Consider the following 15,624-nt stretch of genomic DNA (forward strand, 5'->3'; position numbering starts at 1 on the left):
ATTTTCTAAAAGATTTTACTTACTTATTTGGCAGAGAGAGAAAGAGATCACAAGTAGGCAGATTGGCAGGCAGAGAGAGAGGGGGAAGCAGGCTCCCCGCCGAGCAGAGAGCCTGATGCGGGGCTTGATCCCAGGACCCTGAGATCATGACCTGAGTTGAAGGCAGAGGCTCAACCCACTGAGCCACCCAGGTGCCCCTATGAATCACATTTTAATGTAACAGAGGGTTAAGGCTATCTTGGGGGATATTAGGGTGAATACAGGATACAGGATGAAACCAGATGTAGTTGTGATCTGTTCTGAATCGGTCAGACAATCCACTCTTATTTGTCCATTTTTTATCTGTTTACTCTCAGGTTCTATCATTTTTTCATGTGGACGTAAGGAAAGATCAGCATAGAACTTGTTTGTCCCCGCATGTATCTTACATGTACCTGCCTTACAGTTATACATAAAATGGGTTAGGACTGATTAAGACCTTGGGCTTTGGAGTTAGACTCCTTTAAGTATGTGCTATCTCATGACTTTTTTCAAGTAACTTAACTTCTTGCAGATTCTTTTTCCACGTTTGTGAAATGGGGACCATGAAGTATGTCGCAGGATTGGTTGTGAGGGTTAAATGTAAAATTTGTTGTTAATCTGGGACTTTCCTCTTAGAGATATATTTTGTTGGGTCTGCAAAACTGGGCCCTAACAGAGTAAAACAATTTGTTTTTATTAGCACCTTTATTAGCTCAGAATTTTATTAGCTGTGCATATGAAAAAGATCAGATTTACACAAAATTCCAGATTCCTAGTTTTTCTTGAAGCATTGGAAAATCTGGCCACAGCATACCCACATGGTAACAGTTAGGCACTATAGCAGAGTGGCTGAGTGTGGACTGGCTCATTAGAGACATTAGCTTTAGCCTTTTGTTAATTTGCAGTGTGACTCCTAGATACCTGAAACTGAGGACGTGCTAAAAAGTTGCCATTTTTATCTTGTGCGCTTGCCCTGCTGTTTTTCTTAAAGATGGAAGTAAAATATTTCTCATACCCATGTGTCTTGTCTGAAGTGGGAAGATAAGACATATGCCAAGAGCGCCATATGTTCAAGTAAAATGAGTGAGAGCTTACTTCTTCGTAGACGTGGGGCATATTTTTATAAATTCAGTATGTAATGTCTATCTCTATTGAATGGAAACCACAGTGAATCCAACCATAGTAAGAACTGTGGCAAACATACAGAAAAGATTGTGGTGAAAAAACTTATATAGAAAAAGGACTGACACCTCAGTAGGATTTGTGTTTATTTTCAAATAAAACCAGCAGTGCTGCGCTGTGATGCAGTCCTGTGTTACATGAAGAAATTATTTGGGCCTCAAAACCTTTTACAGATGGTAACTTCGTGAAAGAATTTTGATTAAATACAAACATTCATTTAAACAAGCATTTAAAATATAAACCTAAGCAGGAATACTGTTGCTCAGCATGTTGAATTAAGGCTTAAAAGGACATGATTTGTGAGAAATTAAATCATTTGTGACGGTTTCGATTGTAGATGATGAAGCCATGGATATAAACATTCTACTCACCAAGTTTTATTTCCCTAAGGTGTCAGGAGTAATTTGACGTGATTAAAAAAAAGTTTAGACTGCTACCCATGACACGAGCATGGAAATGACTTGTTAAGCATTGAGAGACATCTTAGGAAGTTTAATACAGATTTGTCAAAATCATAGTAACCATAATTGTAGTCAGTGCTATTGCGATGGTCAGTGTTAACTTTAAGCTGTCATGAATGGTCAGTGTTAGCTTTAAACTTATTAAACTAATGTAGAAATGTTTCACGGAGATGCAGAAAATAATTTTGGTCATCGTATTGTTCATTGGGAATTGCTCTTGCTTTAAAAAGTTAAAAATGGACTGTGTTACAAATTTTAAGAATTAAACACACTTCCATGGTTTGAACCACAGTTAACTGCTTTACTAATGTCAACTAGAAACATGACCTTCTGCTATGTAACAAGATTATGTGGCTGTGTTGTATTGTTGAAGAGATTTTGTTTGTTTGTTTTTTTAAAGATTTTATTTATTTGAGAGAGTGAGTGAGTGTGTGTGTGTATGTGTGTATGAGAGAGAGAGGGAGAGAGAGAGCATGAGCAGGGGGAGAGGGAGAAGCAGACTCCCCCACTGAACAGGGAGCCTTAAGTGGGGCCTGAGCTGAAGGCAGACACTTAACCGAGGAACCCATCCAGGTGCCCCAAGATTTTGGTTTTAATTTAAAAGAAATCAGCTGTTTTTTGCCACTCCTGAGAGAATTCTCAACTGAATTTCCATACAAAGATTGGATCAAAGACTTAGCTTTATCAGTCGACATTATGACTAACTAAACACAAATGTCTGATTCTCATTGCTCATTCCTTGTGAAATTACGTCTTTGGAAAACCCATTTGGCAAGGACAACTTGGCCCCTTTCCTATACCAGGATCATTTTCCAAAAATGAAACTGATAGCTTAAACTACATTCCTGCAGTTACAGATTTGAAGGTTCAGTTCAAAACAAAGCAAAAAAACCCCTGATTTTCAAACTGTGAGAAAATGAACTAACTTTGTTCAGGTACGTTTCTCAATGAATGCTACATGCATAGTTGGAGAACTACTGATGGAACATATAAGCCGTAGGGCACTAATGTACTAAAAACTAGATATGAGTACATTGGAATAGCAGATCTACAAATGTCTCAGGAAGAGATACTCTAAAATAAAAAGCCTTTTTTAAAGCAAAGATTCTATTCATTGTTAAAGTTCCTGATTTAGGGACAGCTGTTACTTTATCTTGTTTTATTTATTTTATTTTTAAAAGTAGGTTCCATGCTGAATGTGGGACTTCAACTCATGACCCGGAGATCAAGAGTCACATGCTCTACTGACTGAGCCAGCTAGGTGCCCCTGGAACAGCTATATTTTAAATAATACTAAATATTTTTCCCAGTTAAAGGCATATTGCAATGCCAAATGAGAAGACCTGATGTTGCCCTTTCGATCAAGGACAAAGTGTCAGGTTTTTGGCCCTTTGTGAAAGTTACAAGTTATAAAAGCGAAAATTGATAATGAAACATTTCCATTTTAATTTTTATTTTGTTTTTTATTTAGTAACACCCATTTATTCATGGAAGGAAAGAGTAGATTATTTTCTCAGGCAAGCCTGAGAAGCATCGTCTGGGAGAGAGTGGGGGCAAGGGCCAAAAAGCTGACCTGTTTGGAGGTTTCAGCGAGGATCTAGAGCTGTTTCCTGATCCCTGGCACCCAGGGCCCTGTGGCAGAGATGAGATAGAAGGCAAACCCTTAATTTGCATTTTTAAGTTTTAAATATATAATCTCCAGTGTTATAGGTGTTTGTATCACGTTAAATGCTTATAGAAATTGAATAATAAAGTTCAGTTGCATTTCTGAACAGTGAATTTTTTTTCCCCTACACCCAGCTCACTTTATTCATTTACTTAAATGCCTATTGAGCTTGTGAGCCTAATTAAGTAAAATAATTCATGGAAGAGTAATAAGTGCAGTGCCTAGCATGCAGTAAGTTTTCAGTAAGCTTTATTAAGCTGAAGTTATTAGTATCTAAGTGTGGTGCTAATTGTCTTTAATACATAAGATTGAGCATGTTGCTCTTAAAAATGCAGCTGATTTAGGATTAGGAATGCTGAGGTCCAGTCAGGCGAATGCATGGAAAGGTTTTGTCTAAAAGATCAAAGGGGAAGCTCATGTTTATAATGTAATTGAAATGAGCTCTTTCCTTGGATGTAAAATGTAGTCATGGTCTTATTGCTTGGAATAGATTTGGTTTTTCCTGTGGAGATTTTAGCTTCATTGGTTTAATAAATATCAGCTGTAATAGTGTTTTCCCCTCCCCAGCTCATTCCCATGAAAGTGAAGCACTTTTGGAAAGGAAAAACAACATGTATAAAACCTTTTAGTGATATTGATTGTATTTGGTTTCTAGACCTGAAAAGACATTGCAAATGGTAATAAGAATGTTGTACATTTGTTAATAAAAAAAAAAAACCAACAAGAATCAACTAGTTCAAAGTCCTAGAAATTACTGAATGTGAAATAAAACTAAAAGCTATATGATTTTAAGCTACACAATGTTACAGCTTAATAACACAGTGTAGCTTAATCATTAATAAATTAAAAATGTTGAACCTAAGTTTAAAAAAAATAAATTACCTACCATTTTGAATAGTTTAAAAAATATATATAAAAACTAAATAATCATCTTGAAGGTATACTGCATTGCATATTGGTGCAAACTAAATTTGGGAATGTATTGGGAGTTGTGTTATTAAATTACAGTTCCAGCATAGTAGGAATACCACACCTACTAAGATGAAATAAATCAGTATACATTATACTAATAATAGCAGTTGTTTATTTCATGTTTAACATATGTACTGTTCTAAGTATTTAATATTTATCATTTCATTTTAATCCCTTGGTCAGTCCTAGATGGTAGCAGGTATTACCAACACTTAAACAAATGAGAAAACTGAGAATTAGAATATATTTTGCCTGAGATCACTTGATGAAGGGGAAGAAGAAGGATTTGAACCCCACTCTGTCTGACCCGAGCACCATGTTCTTTACCATAGTACTGCCTGTGCTGGCTGGCAAGGTCATTAACTTGCTGAAAACTATGCGCGCGTGCGTGTTTGTGTGTGTGTGTGTGTGTGTGTGTGTATGTGTGAGAGAGAGAGAGAGGAGATTTGGAAGGATGTAGTTGAGGATAGCTTCAGGTGGAGTTAAGGCTAATGTGCCAAGGATTTGATTATTTTCATCAAGCAGATCATTTTTTCAGGCTATTAAGTAAAGATTCAAAAAAGTGAAAATTAATGCTTTTCCTACCTTCGTTTTAGGAAAGTAAACACAAACAAACAAAAGTAGCCTACAGATTGCTGACCAGGTTTAGTTGCTTTGTAGAAGTACTTTAAAATATAATCTTAGGGATGCCTGGGTGGCTCAGTTGGTTAAGCAACCAACTCTTGATTTTGGCTCAGGTAATGATCTCAGGCTTGGAAGACTGAGCGCCTGCTTCAGGCTCTGTGCTCAGCCGGAAGTCCGCTTGAGATTCTTTCTCTCCCACTCCCTCTGCCCCTCTGCTTTTGTGCAAGTTCTCTCAAATAAATGAAATCTTTAAAAATAAATATAATAATTTTGAGAAGTGGGGAAGTTGTTAGAAATCTATTAACTTGATGTGTTTTCTTTTGCTTTTAGATCTAAAGCTTGTATTCCTTACTTGAAAAAGAGTAAAATTGCTCATATCCTCAATCTCAGCCCACCGCTGAACCTAGATCCCATGTGGTTCAAACAGCACTGTGGTAGGTGGTAGGTTGAGGGGCTGATTTGTTTGGTTAATTTGTTTTGCATTAAATCAGTGTTTCTATGATGTAATCACAATTTTTACATAGCATTCAACATTAACTTTTCTATGCAGAATCAATAGTACTTTCGAAACTAGATGCTTAAACTTTGACCTGTAATTTAAACCACTGAAGTATAATTTACATTCAATAAAATGCACAGATCTTAATGGTTCAGTTTGAAGAGTTTTGGCAAATGTATACACCTGTATAACCAATACCCAAATCCAGATACAGATTTCCATTGTTCCAGAAAGCTCCCTCACATCTCAGTGGGTGTGGTTTATTGTATATAACTTATTCTTCAATAAAGTTGGTTTGAAATTATGAAGTACTTTTCCTTTCACAGCAAACAAATAATTTGAGGTGAGTATGCATTGAATTTCAAGATTTATGTAGAGGTGACTCCTTTAAAATAGTTACATCAGATACTACTTCTTTGTACATAATTCACTAAAATTTAGACAGGTAATTAGAAAGCCACAGGGCAAAGCTGAAAGAAGTTCTGTTTTAATTGACTAGGTTAAACAAATCTGCAACTTTTTGTTCTTGTTTTACTAGCAGCGTAGCCATAGAAAGTGGTTATTTATACTCAGAGAGTTGTTTCTTAATTAAGCACTTTTCTTTGTGGTTTCTTTCAGCTTATACCATTGCTAAGTATGGTATGTCTATGTGTGTGCTTGGAATGGCAGAAGAATTTAAGGGTGAAATTGCAGTGAATGCATTATGGCCAAAAACAGGTATGTATTTAAAAAAAAAAATCCAGATTGGAGTCTCATTTATTGTCCTTGACACTTTGAGATACATCTTGGGTAGGTAGGTTGAGGTGGGAAACAAACTTTTTTTTCTTTTTTCTTTTTTTTCTTTTTTGAGAGAAAGGGAGAGTTAGCGCGCTACAGTCATGAGTATGGGGCAGGGGTGGTTGCGGGGCAGAGGGAGAGAGAGAGAGAGAGAGACTTGGGGCTTGATCTCATGACCCTGAGATCATGACCTGACCCCAAATCAAGAATCATACACTCAACCAGCTGTACCACCCAGGCACTCCTGAACTCTCTTGTTAAAACTTAGAGGTTGGGGAGAAATATGGAAGTATGGAAATACGGAAATATGGAAGAAATATGGAAGTAATTGAATTCTGAAGGGCTTATACAAGCATGGGAAGATTGGGGAAGGCAAAGTATTCTAGTAAGTCTCATGTTGGGGCAGCCACAATACTAGATGGTAGTTTTTAAAAAAATTATATTTTCTCTTTTGTGCTAGGGTATAGAAGTGCTTCTGGGGGCACCTGGGTGGCTCAGTGGGTTAAGCCTCTGCCTTCGGCTCAGGTCGTGATCCCAGGGTCCTGGGATCGAGCCCCACATCGGGCTCTCTGCTCAGCGGGGAGCCTGCTTCCCCCTCTCTCTCTGACTGCCTCTCTGCCTACTTGTGATCTCTCTGTCAAATAAATAAAAAAATGAAATCTTTAAAAAAAAAAAAGTGCTTCTGGATTTTAAAGTTATAAACAACTACCTGCCTTTTTTATTTTTTGTTTTAATTCCAGTATAGTTAACATTCATTGCTATATTAATTTCAGGTGTACAATACAGTAACTAAACAATTCTCTGTGTTACTCAGTGCTCATCAGGATAAGTGTACACTTAATGCCTTTCACCAATTTCACCTATGCCTCCAACCACTTCCCCTTTAGTAAATGTTAGTTTGTTCTCTATACTTAAGAGTCTGCTTCTTGGGCGCCTGGTTGGCTCAGTCTGTTAAGCGTCTGCCTTTGGCTTAGGTCGTGATATCTGGGTCCTGGGATGGAAATCAGTAGGGAGTTTGCTTCTACCTCCCTCTCTTCCTCTGCCACTCCTCCTGCTTATGCTCTCACCCTCATTCTCTGTCAAATAAGAGTCTGTTTCTTGGTTTGTCTCTTTTTTTTTCTTCTGTTCATTTGTTTTGTTTCTTAAATTCCACATATGAGTGAGATCATATGCTGTTTGTCTTTCTCTGACTTTATTTTGCTTAGCATTATACTCTCCAGCTCTATCCATGTGTCTCAAACACTTTCTCCGAGGTTGGTTTATTCAAATCAGGATATAAAAAAATTTCACACAGTATATTTGTGTGATATGTTTTTCACTTATAGTCGTTAACACTTTTAATTTTTTTTTCCTTGCCTCTGATTTCTTGAAAAACCAGGTCATTTATATTATTTCCAACATTCTGGATTTTTCTGTTTCTCCCCATCGTGTCTTTTAATATGTTTCTTTATTGTCTAAAGGACCTTTGTATTGTTTATTCCTATTTTTTTCTTCTGGAATTATTTTGTTTATTCCTTTATTGCTCGACAAATACCTATTGGACAGTTATTATGTGGATACATTGTGCAGGGCACTGTGGATACTTCTTTAGCCTTTTCAGCTAATGGATGATGAGGTTGGTAAGAGTTGGTCATGAAAACACATTTAATCCAGCATTTTTGCAAAGTATTATAGCTCTGGGGTACTCTTGAACTGAATTGCTACAGACAACAACGTGAAACTAACCCAGAGTTCTAACTTGGGGACATTTGAGGGTTATCTTATCTTTGTTCGCCTCTGCTGTCTGCTGGGTGAAGGGATTTTACCACTCCCAGCAGGGCCAATGACCCAAGGTATTGATGCCAGGGGAGGGGGGAACAGGGAGGCTGTGGGTGAGAATGTATGGGGCATGGGGGCATATTGTTAATGTAACTTTCAGGAGAATTTAGCCATTGCAGCCACCTCTGTAGTTACTATTTTTCTTCTAAGGGCTCCAAGGATCAATTTTTTAAAATTCCTTTCGAATGCTATTTGACCGAGATTCCTTTCTTCCCTGGCCCACTGTGGGATCTGAACCATGTTTTACTGCTTCTTCATTTTCCCTTATGTTTCTGTAGCAGACAGAGTTCCTTTAAGATTTTCTAGAGAATGATATTCTTTGCAGTGGGGCAAAAGGTGAAAGTGAAAAAGTGCTTCTGTAGTGTTTTTCAAACTGCATGTCAAGATTCATTGGTGAGTCATGAAATCAATTTTGTGGATTGTGAAATTGAATTAGAAGGTAGCAGTCAGAATTTTGTTGTTTTATTTCTAGTGGAATAAGATAGAAAATATTAGGGGGCATTGCAGATTGTCAATATTGTTTCATATATAAAGGAATAGATTTGTATTTGTGAGTGTGTGTATAGGTAGGTATTATGTATTCTTAGTCATGTCAATAAAAGGTGTTACTGATTATGGATCACAGTTAAAAACTTTAAAAGCTCACAGTTTACTGTGTCTTCTCTTCTTCAGCTTTCTTTCCTTCTCATCCGTTCTCAACCTCCTCCTCTCCCACTTCAGTCGTTGCTGAAAGGAAGTTAGTCTGAAAGGGAGCTCTTGCAGATAACGAAGTCCTAACATAGTATTTTCCCTTTTTTATACCTCTATTATGTTACTTGTCATTTTCTATTCATTCATCTTCCAAACATTTTTATATGCCAGGTACAGTTCTCTGTACTATTTATTCATTGTGCATACACAGGTAATTTATTATGTCTAACCTGTGTACATGGGATTAAGGGTACTAAGGTGAAGGGGGTGCAGATCTTACCCTTCGAGTTTACTCTTTATTTATTTATTAAAATATTTTATTTATTTATTTGACAGAGAGAGAGATCACAAGTAGGCAGAGAGAGAGGAGGAAGCAGGCTCCCTACAGAGCAGAGAGCCCGATGCGGGGCTCGAACCCAGGACCCTGGGATCATGACCTGAGCCGAAGGCAGAGATTTTAACCTACCGAGCCACCCAGGCACCCCGAGAAGATGACTTTTGAGCATAGACTTGAAGGGGGTGCTGGAGTTACCCTCGGTGATGTGTTAGTCATAGGGTATCTGAGGAAAGCATTGAAGGCAGAGGAAATGGCCAGGGGAAAGGTCCTAAGAGGTGAGCATGCTTGGCATGATCAAAGAGCAGGGAGAAGACCAATGTGGCTGGACTTAGGGGAGAAGAGTAGAAAATGAGATGATGCCCATAAGGAAATGGGGAGCAGATGTTGTAGGTTCTTGCCAAAACTTGGGTTTTTATTCAGAGTGAAATGGGGAGCTTTTGCAGGGTTTTGTTTTGATTTTGTTTTAAATAATTAATTTAGAGAGTGTGCACACCTATGCAGGAGCGGGTAGGGGCAGAAGTAGAGGGAAGAGAGAATCTCAAGAAAATTCCACGCACAGCACGTAGCTGATATGGGGCTGGATCTCACAATCCTGAGATCAATAGCTGAGCCAAAATCAAGAATTGGATACTTAGGCGCGCCTGCGTGGCTCAGTTGTTAAGCATCTGCCTTCCGCTGAGGTCACTGGGATCGATCCTGCATCTGGCTCCCTGCTCAGCCAGAAGCCTGCTTCTCCCTCTCCCATTCCCCCTGCTTGTGTTCCCTCTCTCACTATGTCTCTGTCTATCAAATAAGTAAAAAAAATCTTAAAAGAAAGAAGGAATTGAGTACTTAACCAGCGGAGTCACCCAGGCATCCCTTTGACGAGGTTTTCAGCAGCGGAGGGACGCAATGGTACTTTAAAGGATCTGTCTGGATGCTCTTAAGAATAGACTGAGGGGGAGGGGGTGTCGGGGACGGGTCCCTGGCTGACTCAGTAGAGCACAAGCCTCTCTTAATTTAATCTCAGGTGCTTTGAGTTCAAGACCCATCTCAGGTGTGGAGCCTACTTAAAAAAAAAAAAAAAAAAAAAGATTTTTTTGTTGTTGTTTTTTTAAAACCCTTGTGTTGGGGGCTGACTTTCAGTAGATCCCAGCGGGGAGCTGCTCTGCTATGTTTGAAACTCCCCGGACCCAGAAATCAGGTAGTCTAGGAACTGTTAAGCACCAGGTTCCCCAGGAACTTGTGGGTGAGGGGGGCGGACTCTTTTTGGCCACGCCCATTTCCCCCAGGAGGAGGGACTCTCCGCACTGGACCTTGGTCCCCACTGGGTTGGGGAGGAAGGGGCCGGTATAAATTCTTGAGGGTCAAAGGGAGAAACAGGAAATTGATGAGGTTGGAGACTATTGCAGTTACCTAGACAGTATATCTTGGTAGCGGTGACCGGGGTGATAGCAGTAAAAGCAGTGGAGAGTGGTCAGATTCTGCTGTATTTTGAAGGTGGAACCAATAAATAGGGAAAGCTGCAGAGGGGGCAGGCTAGGGAGCAGGGTTAGGAATTCATTTGGGGGCATTGTGTTTGTGCATCCAAGTAGATATGGTCAGTAGACAGTTGGATTTGCAAGTGTGGGTGTCAGGAGAGAGGTCCAGGCTAGAGATAGAAATTTGTGGGTTATCAACATGTAAATGGTATATAGGAAGAGAAAGGACCATTGGCCATTATGACATTCAGAGATGGGGAAGAAGAAGAAAAACTAATTGGGAGAAAAAGCAGAACTGTATAGCAGAGTAAGGTAGGAAGAAAATTGGAGTATGATGCCCTGAAAGCCACTTGAAGAACATGTTTCAAGGAAGAAGAGTGATTCATTGTGTCAAATGTTGCTGGTAGTTCTTATAAAATGGGGACTGACCCCTGGATTTAGTAGTCTCTACATGTCCTTCATGTTACTTACAACATTTGTAATTGAACTATTGATTTTATAACTTGGTTAATGTCTTTCTTGCTAGAATGAAAGTTTCTTAAAGGTAGAGATAGTATCTGCTTTGTTCATTTTTTTTTTTAAGATTTTGTTTATTTATTTGACAGAGAGAGACAGATCACAAGTAGACAGAGAGGCAGGCAGAGAGAGAGGGGGAAGCAGGCGCCCCGCCAAGCAGAGAGCCCAATGCGGGGCTCGATCCCAGGACCCTGAGATCATGACCTGAGCCGAAGGCAGAGGCTTAATCCACTGAGCCACCCAGGCGCCCCTGCTTTGTTCATTTTATTGTAGTCCTTGTAGACATTCAGTAAATATTTGATGAATTAATGAATGCACAGTATGATTACCTTCTGCCTAGCTCCAAAATAGATATTCTGAACAGAACATTGCATGACCATGAACATGGAGGACACCACCAGGACTGACGAGAGAAATCAGTTCACTTCCATCATCTTTGCTGTAGCTTTGAGATGTTCATTTTAGAAGTTTTACTAGACATCTTGGAACCATTGGTATTATTTGGGGCCTAGACTTGATGCCAGAGTAAACTGAATTTACAGTCCTGTTACTTGTAATACACGACATGATGAATTATGTACAGGATACTTTTGAAAGAGATACTTTTGTGTAGTTCTGGTTAGAGGTCAGGAAAGGAGGCTTTCTAATAAAAATTAACAGTTCGATAGGATCTCAAGGGGATTTTGGAATTAGCAAGAAGAAGAATTGGACAAGGCATTCCTGGCAAAGGGAACAATGAAGACTATGGTATAGGAAAAAATACCATGTGTTTGGTGGAACTGTCAAGGAATTTGATAATGGTGTTTATATGATAGATAAATTATGGACTTTTTATTTCCCACTGAACTTGAAGAATTGGGTGGAAGGTTGGGTAGGTGTGAAGTTGCTGTGGGGATGACTAAGCCCTAGATCTTGACTGCCAAGTTTAGGAGCTTGAATTTTAACTTGTATTCAGTACAGAGCCACTTCAGAATTTTAGAAGCAGGAGAGCAGAGGGAAAATAGGAACAGTGGAGTGATAGGGTTGTTGATGAGGTTTAAGAAGTTTAATTTGGCATCTGAATGTAGGATGACGTGTGAGATCATGGAGAGAGAGGCAGGAGCGCTTGCTAGGATACTGCATTATTCATGACTAAGGCAAAATGGATTTCAGAGTGTGCCCAGGCTCCTGGCTATTTGTGAGGCTTCTACTTAAAAAAAACATGTTTTTTCATCCTAGACTGTATAGAGCAGCTCTTTATGCTTGCTGGAACCAGAAGTAATCTCCCAACTGACAGGTGCTAAAGAGGTGAGACAGGCTTTCTTTCCAGAGGAGGAGTCAAAGGCAATGCTGATGTTTTAAGTCTGATATGTACTCTATATGTTTATGTGAAAGGACATCTGTGTTTTTGTTTTGATTTTGGTTTTTAAGATTTTACTTATTTGAGAAGAGAGAGAGAGCATGGGGAGGGGGCAGAGGAAGGAGGGAGAAACAGACTCTCCACTGAGCAGGGAGCCTGGCATAGGGGGCTCCATCCCAGGATTCTGAGGTCATGACCTGAGCTGAAGGCAGATGCTTAACCAACTGAGCCACCCATGTTAGGTTGATTTTAAGGCTCTTCTTACTGTGTGTTTTGTGCAGCCTGCAATCAGGAGAATCAGTTGGAAGCTATTAGATACTTCTCCATTTTTTCCTTATTAATGCTTAAGTTTTAGGCTCACCTTTAGGATTCTTGTGATCCAAGGCAAATTAGGTTTCATTAAAATTTTTGCTTTTTTTCTTCTTCAGAAATCATCATTGAGTTTTCATTTGATGTATCCTATTGTGAACCTGCTTCTTTTGTTGTCAATTTTGTACCCTATTAGGGTAGCCTATGACATTGCAAAACCTTTGTTGAAAATAACTCTGACTTAGTTCCTGATTTTGAGCATCTGTGCCTTCTTTGTATCATCGGTAGAAAGATTAATGAAGTAAAGATAGGTTGTTTGGGGAAACCGCTCTTTGTTCTTAGGTTGTATGTATGTGTCTATACATAGGAACACATACAGCACATGTACACATCCATGACATATTCTTAATTTGGAGTTTCTAAAAATTCTTTTACCATTCATATAGTTTATATGAGACTAAAGTGTGTGCATACGCGTATAGTTTAAAATGCACTGTATTGAAATTTTTTTTTAAGTTTATTTTGAGTAATCTCTACACCCAACGTGGGGCTCAAACTCATGACCTGGAGATCAAGAGTCGCATGCCTTCCTGACTGAGCCATCCAGGCATCCCTATAATGAAATATTTTTAGAAAAATTCTAAAGTTGGGGTACTTGGGTGGCTCAGTCGGTTAAGTGTCTGACTTGATTTCGGCTTGGGTCCTAATGGTCCTGAGATCAGGCCCCATGTTGGGCTCTGCACTGGGCATGGAGCTTGCTTGAAATTCTCTCTGTCCCTCTCCCTTGGCCTCTCCCCGCCATCTCTGTGCATGCAGGCGCTCTCTCAAAAAGTAAAAGAAAAATTCTACAGTTTATGGGAGTGAGATAACTGAACTCTAAGAATGTTGGTTACCAAAGTATGATCCTTTAGTTTCATTAAGATCCTGGCTCGGAAGTCAAGCTGTGTTTGAATGCTAGCTCCTGTAACCTTGGACAAGTTATTTAACCCCTTTGTGCATTGAGTGCTCTCTTCTATAAAATGGGAATAATAGCAGTACTTACCTCATAGAATTCATTCAGATAACTTATGTAAAGTATGTAGCAGCATGCCCAGCATAGGACACACTTGATAAATATTAGCTGCTCTTTTAAATTTTATTTAATTGTATTTATTATTTTTTTAAAATAAGATTCTATTTATTTATTTGAGAGAGAATGAGAGAGAGCCAGCATGAGGAGGGGAAGGTCAGAGGGAGAAACAGATCCCCTGTTGAGCAGGGAGCCGGATGCGAGACTCAATCATGGGACTTCAGGATCATGACCTGAACTGAAGGCAGTCGCTCAACAAACTGAGCCACTCAGGTGCCCAGTTGTCATTTTTTATTAATAAGGTATCACATCAAGAGCAAAACCAGATCTCTTGAACTACTGGCTAAGCAAAAATTTTCTTCGTGGTAAACTATAGTTATAAGGTAGGGTTATATTTTCTGACTCAGTGCTTTTAAGAAATTGCCCAAGTTAATTGTGCTGCCTTTGAAGTAGGGTTGTACGCTAGAATGTCTTCACCATGAAGGTAGGAGCTTTTATCTGTTTTATCAACTCATTTGTCCCCAATCCCTAAAGTCATGCCTGACTTAGAGTAAGTGCTCAATCACTGTATGTTGAATGAATGAAAAAGGGTTATTGGCTCTCAAAAGCTATAAAGTTTTTATCTTGTGGACTGAATCATGTAAATTATTCCAATATGTAATGATTTAAAATGATGGTTAACAGTGGTATGGAGAGAACTTTAAATTACTAGAGATTGAAACCTAAAGTACATTTAAACAAGTTGACTTTTTCATTGTTTGAAATACAAGCTAAAATATATGTAAGTAAATTGAGATAAGTTACTGTTCACAATTTTGACAATGTATAATTAATAGTGTACAATGAATGGTAGAGTTTCAAATTACTTCATAAAAAAACATAGAATTTAAAAATCACATGCACCTAAAACAAGGGTGCCTGGGTGGCTCAGTTGGTGAAGTGTCTGCCTTTGGCTCAGGTCATGATCCTGGGGTCCTGGGGCTCCCTGCTCAATGGGGAATCTGCTTCTCCCTCTCCTTCTGCCCCTGTATTCTAATAGAGGGGTAAGACAATAAATTTAGGGAATGAGGTCCATATTTAGAGACAAACTGAGGCTCCATAGAGTTTAAGCGCCTTGCCAAAAAGCAACATAGTTGGCATAAAAATCCCACTAACCTTACTGCTCAGTGCTTTTTCTGTTACATCTTTCTGGCTTTCTTTGAAGAATCATATGCAAATTCTTGAGCATTCTAAATCAGAAGTCTAATTGAATTTTGCTGTGAGTCTCACAAAGGAGTTCTATTTTATGAGGCAGTGTTGTATAGAGTAAGGATTGTGTGTTCTACCCAGTTATGTCAACAGAACATTTGCCAAATCCCTGAAGCTCTCTGGTTCTTGTTCTCATCACCTGTGAAATAAAAAGATCAGCTGCCTTGTTTGTTCGTTCCACAGTCTTGTTTCATTTGGAGTTCTATGTGTGTGTTCTCTCCGCAGCCATCCACACCGCTGCGATGGATATGCTGGGAGGATCTGGTATTGAAAGCCAGTGTAGAAAAGTTGATATCATTGCAGATGCTGCCTATTCAATTTTTAAAAAGCCAAAGAGTTTTACTGGAAACTTTATTGTTGATGAAAATATCTTAAGAGAAGAAGGAATAAAGAATTTTGACATCTATGCAATTAAACCAGGTAATGCTTCCAGTTTTTAAAAGTTTTTAAAAGTAGTAATGCATTTTTCTACATTTCCTGCAAGGAACACACACATGCTTTGTGGCCATGTTTGTGTAATCGTAAAGCTAATATGTTCTTCTAAAACCTATCCTCCTGATGAAGGGGAAGACCGTACCAACACAGCTTCAGAAAGAGAGAAAGGAAAAACTGAAGTGAATTGAGGCCTTTTTAAGT

General features: G+C 38.9%; 1 protein-coding gene across 1 annotated transcript in view; it reads left to right on the plus strand.

The window, feature by feature from the left end:
• HSDL2 (hydroxysteroid dehydrogenase like 2) overlaps positions 1–15,624 on the plus strand; it is a 52,647-nt gene that overhangs the window by 15,886 nt on the left and 21,137 nt on the right. Inside the window, exons 5-7 of the mRNA XM_080819892.1 lie at positions 5,257–5,360; positions 6,044–6,142; positions 15,214–15,408. Of these exons, the coding sequence (XP_080676018.1) occupies positions 5,257–5,360; positions 6,044–6,142; positions 15,214–15,408 (398 nt within the window). The remainder of the gene's footprint in view (positions 1–5,256; positions 5,361–6,043; positions 6,143–15,213; positions 15,409–15,624) is intronic.

The sequence above is a fragment of the Martes martes genome (assembly GCF_963455335.1).
Source record: "Martes martes genome assembly, chromosome: 12".
Classification (NCBI taxonomy): domain Eukaryota; kingdom Metazoa; phylum Chordata; class Mammalia; order Carnivora; family Mustelidae; genus Martes; species Martes martes.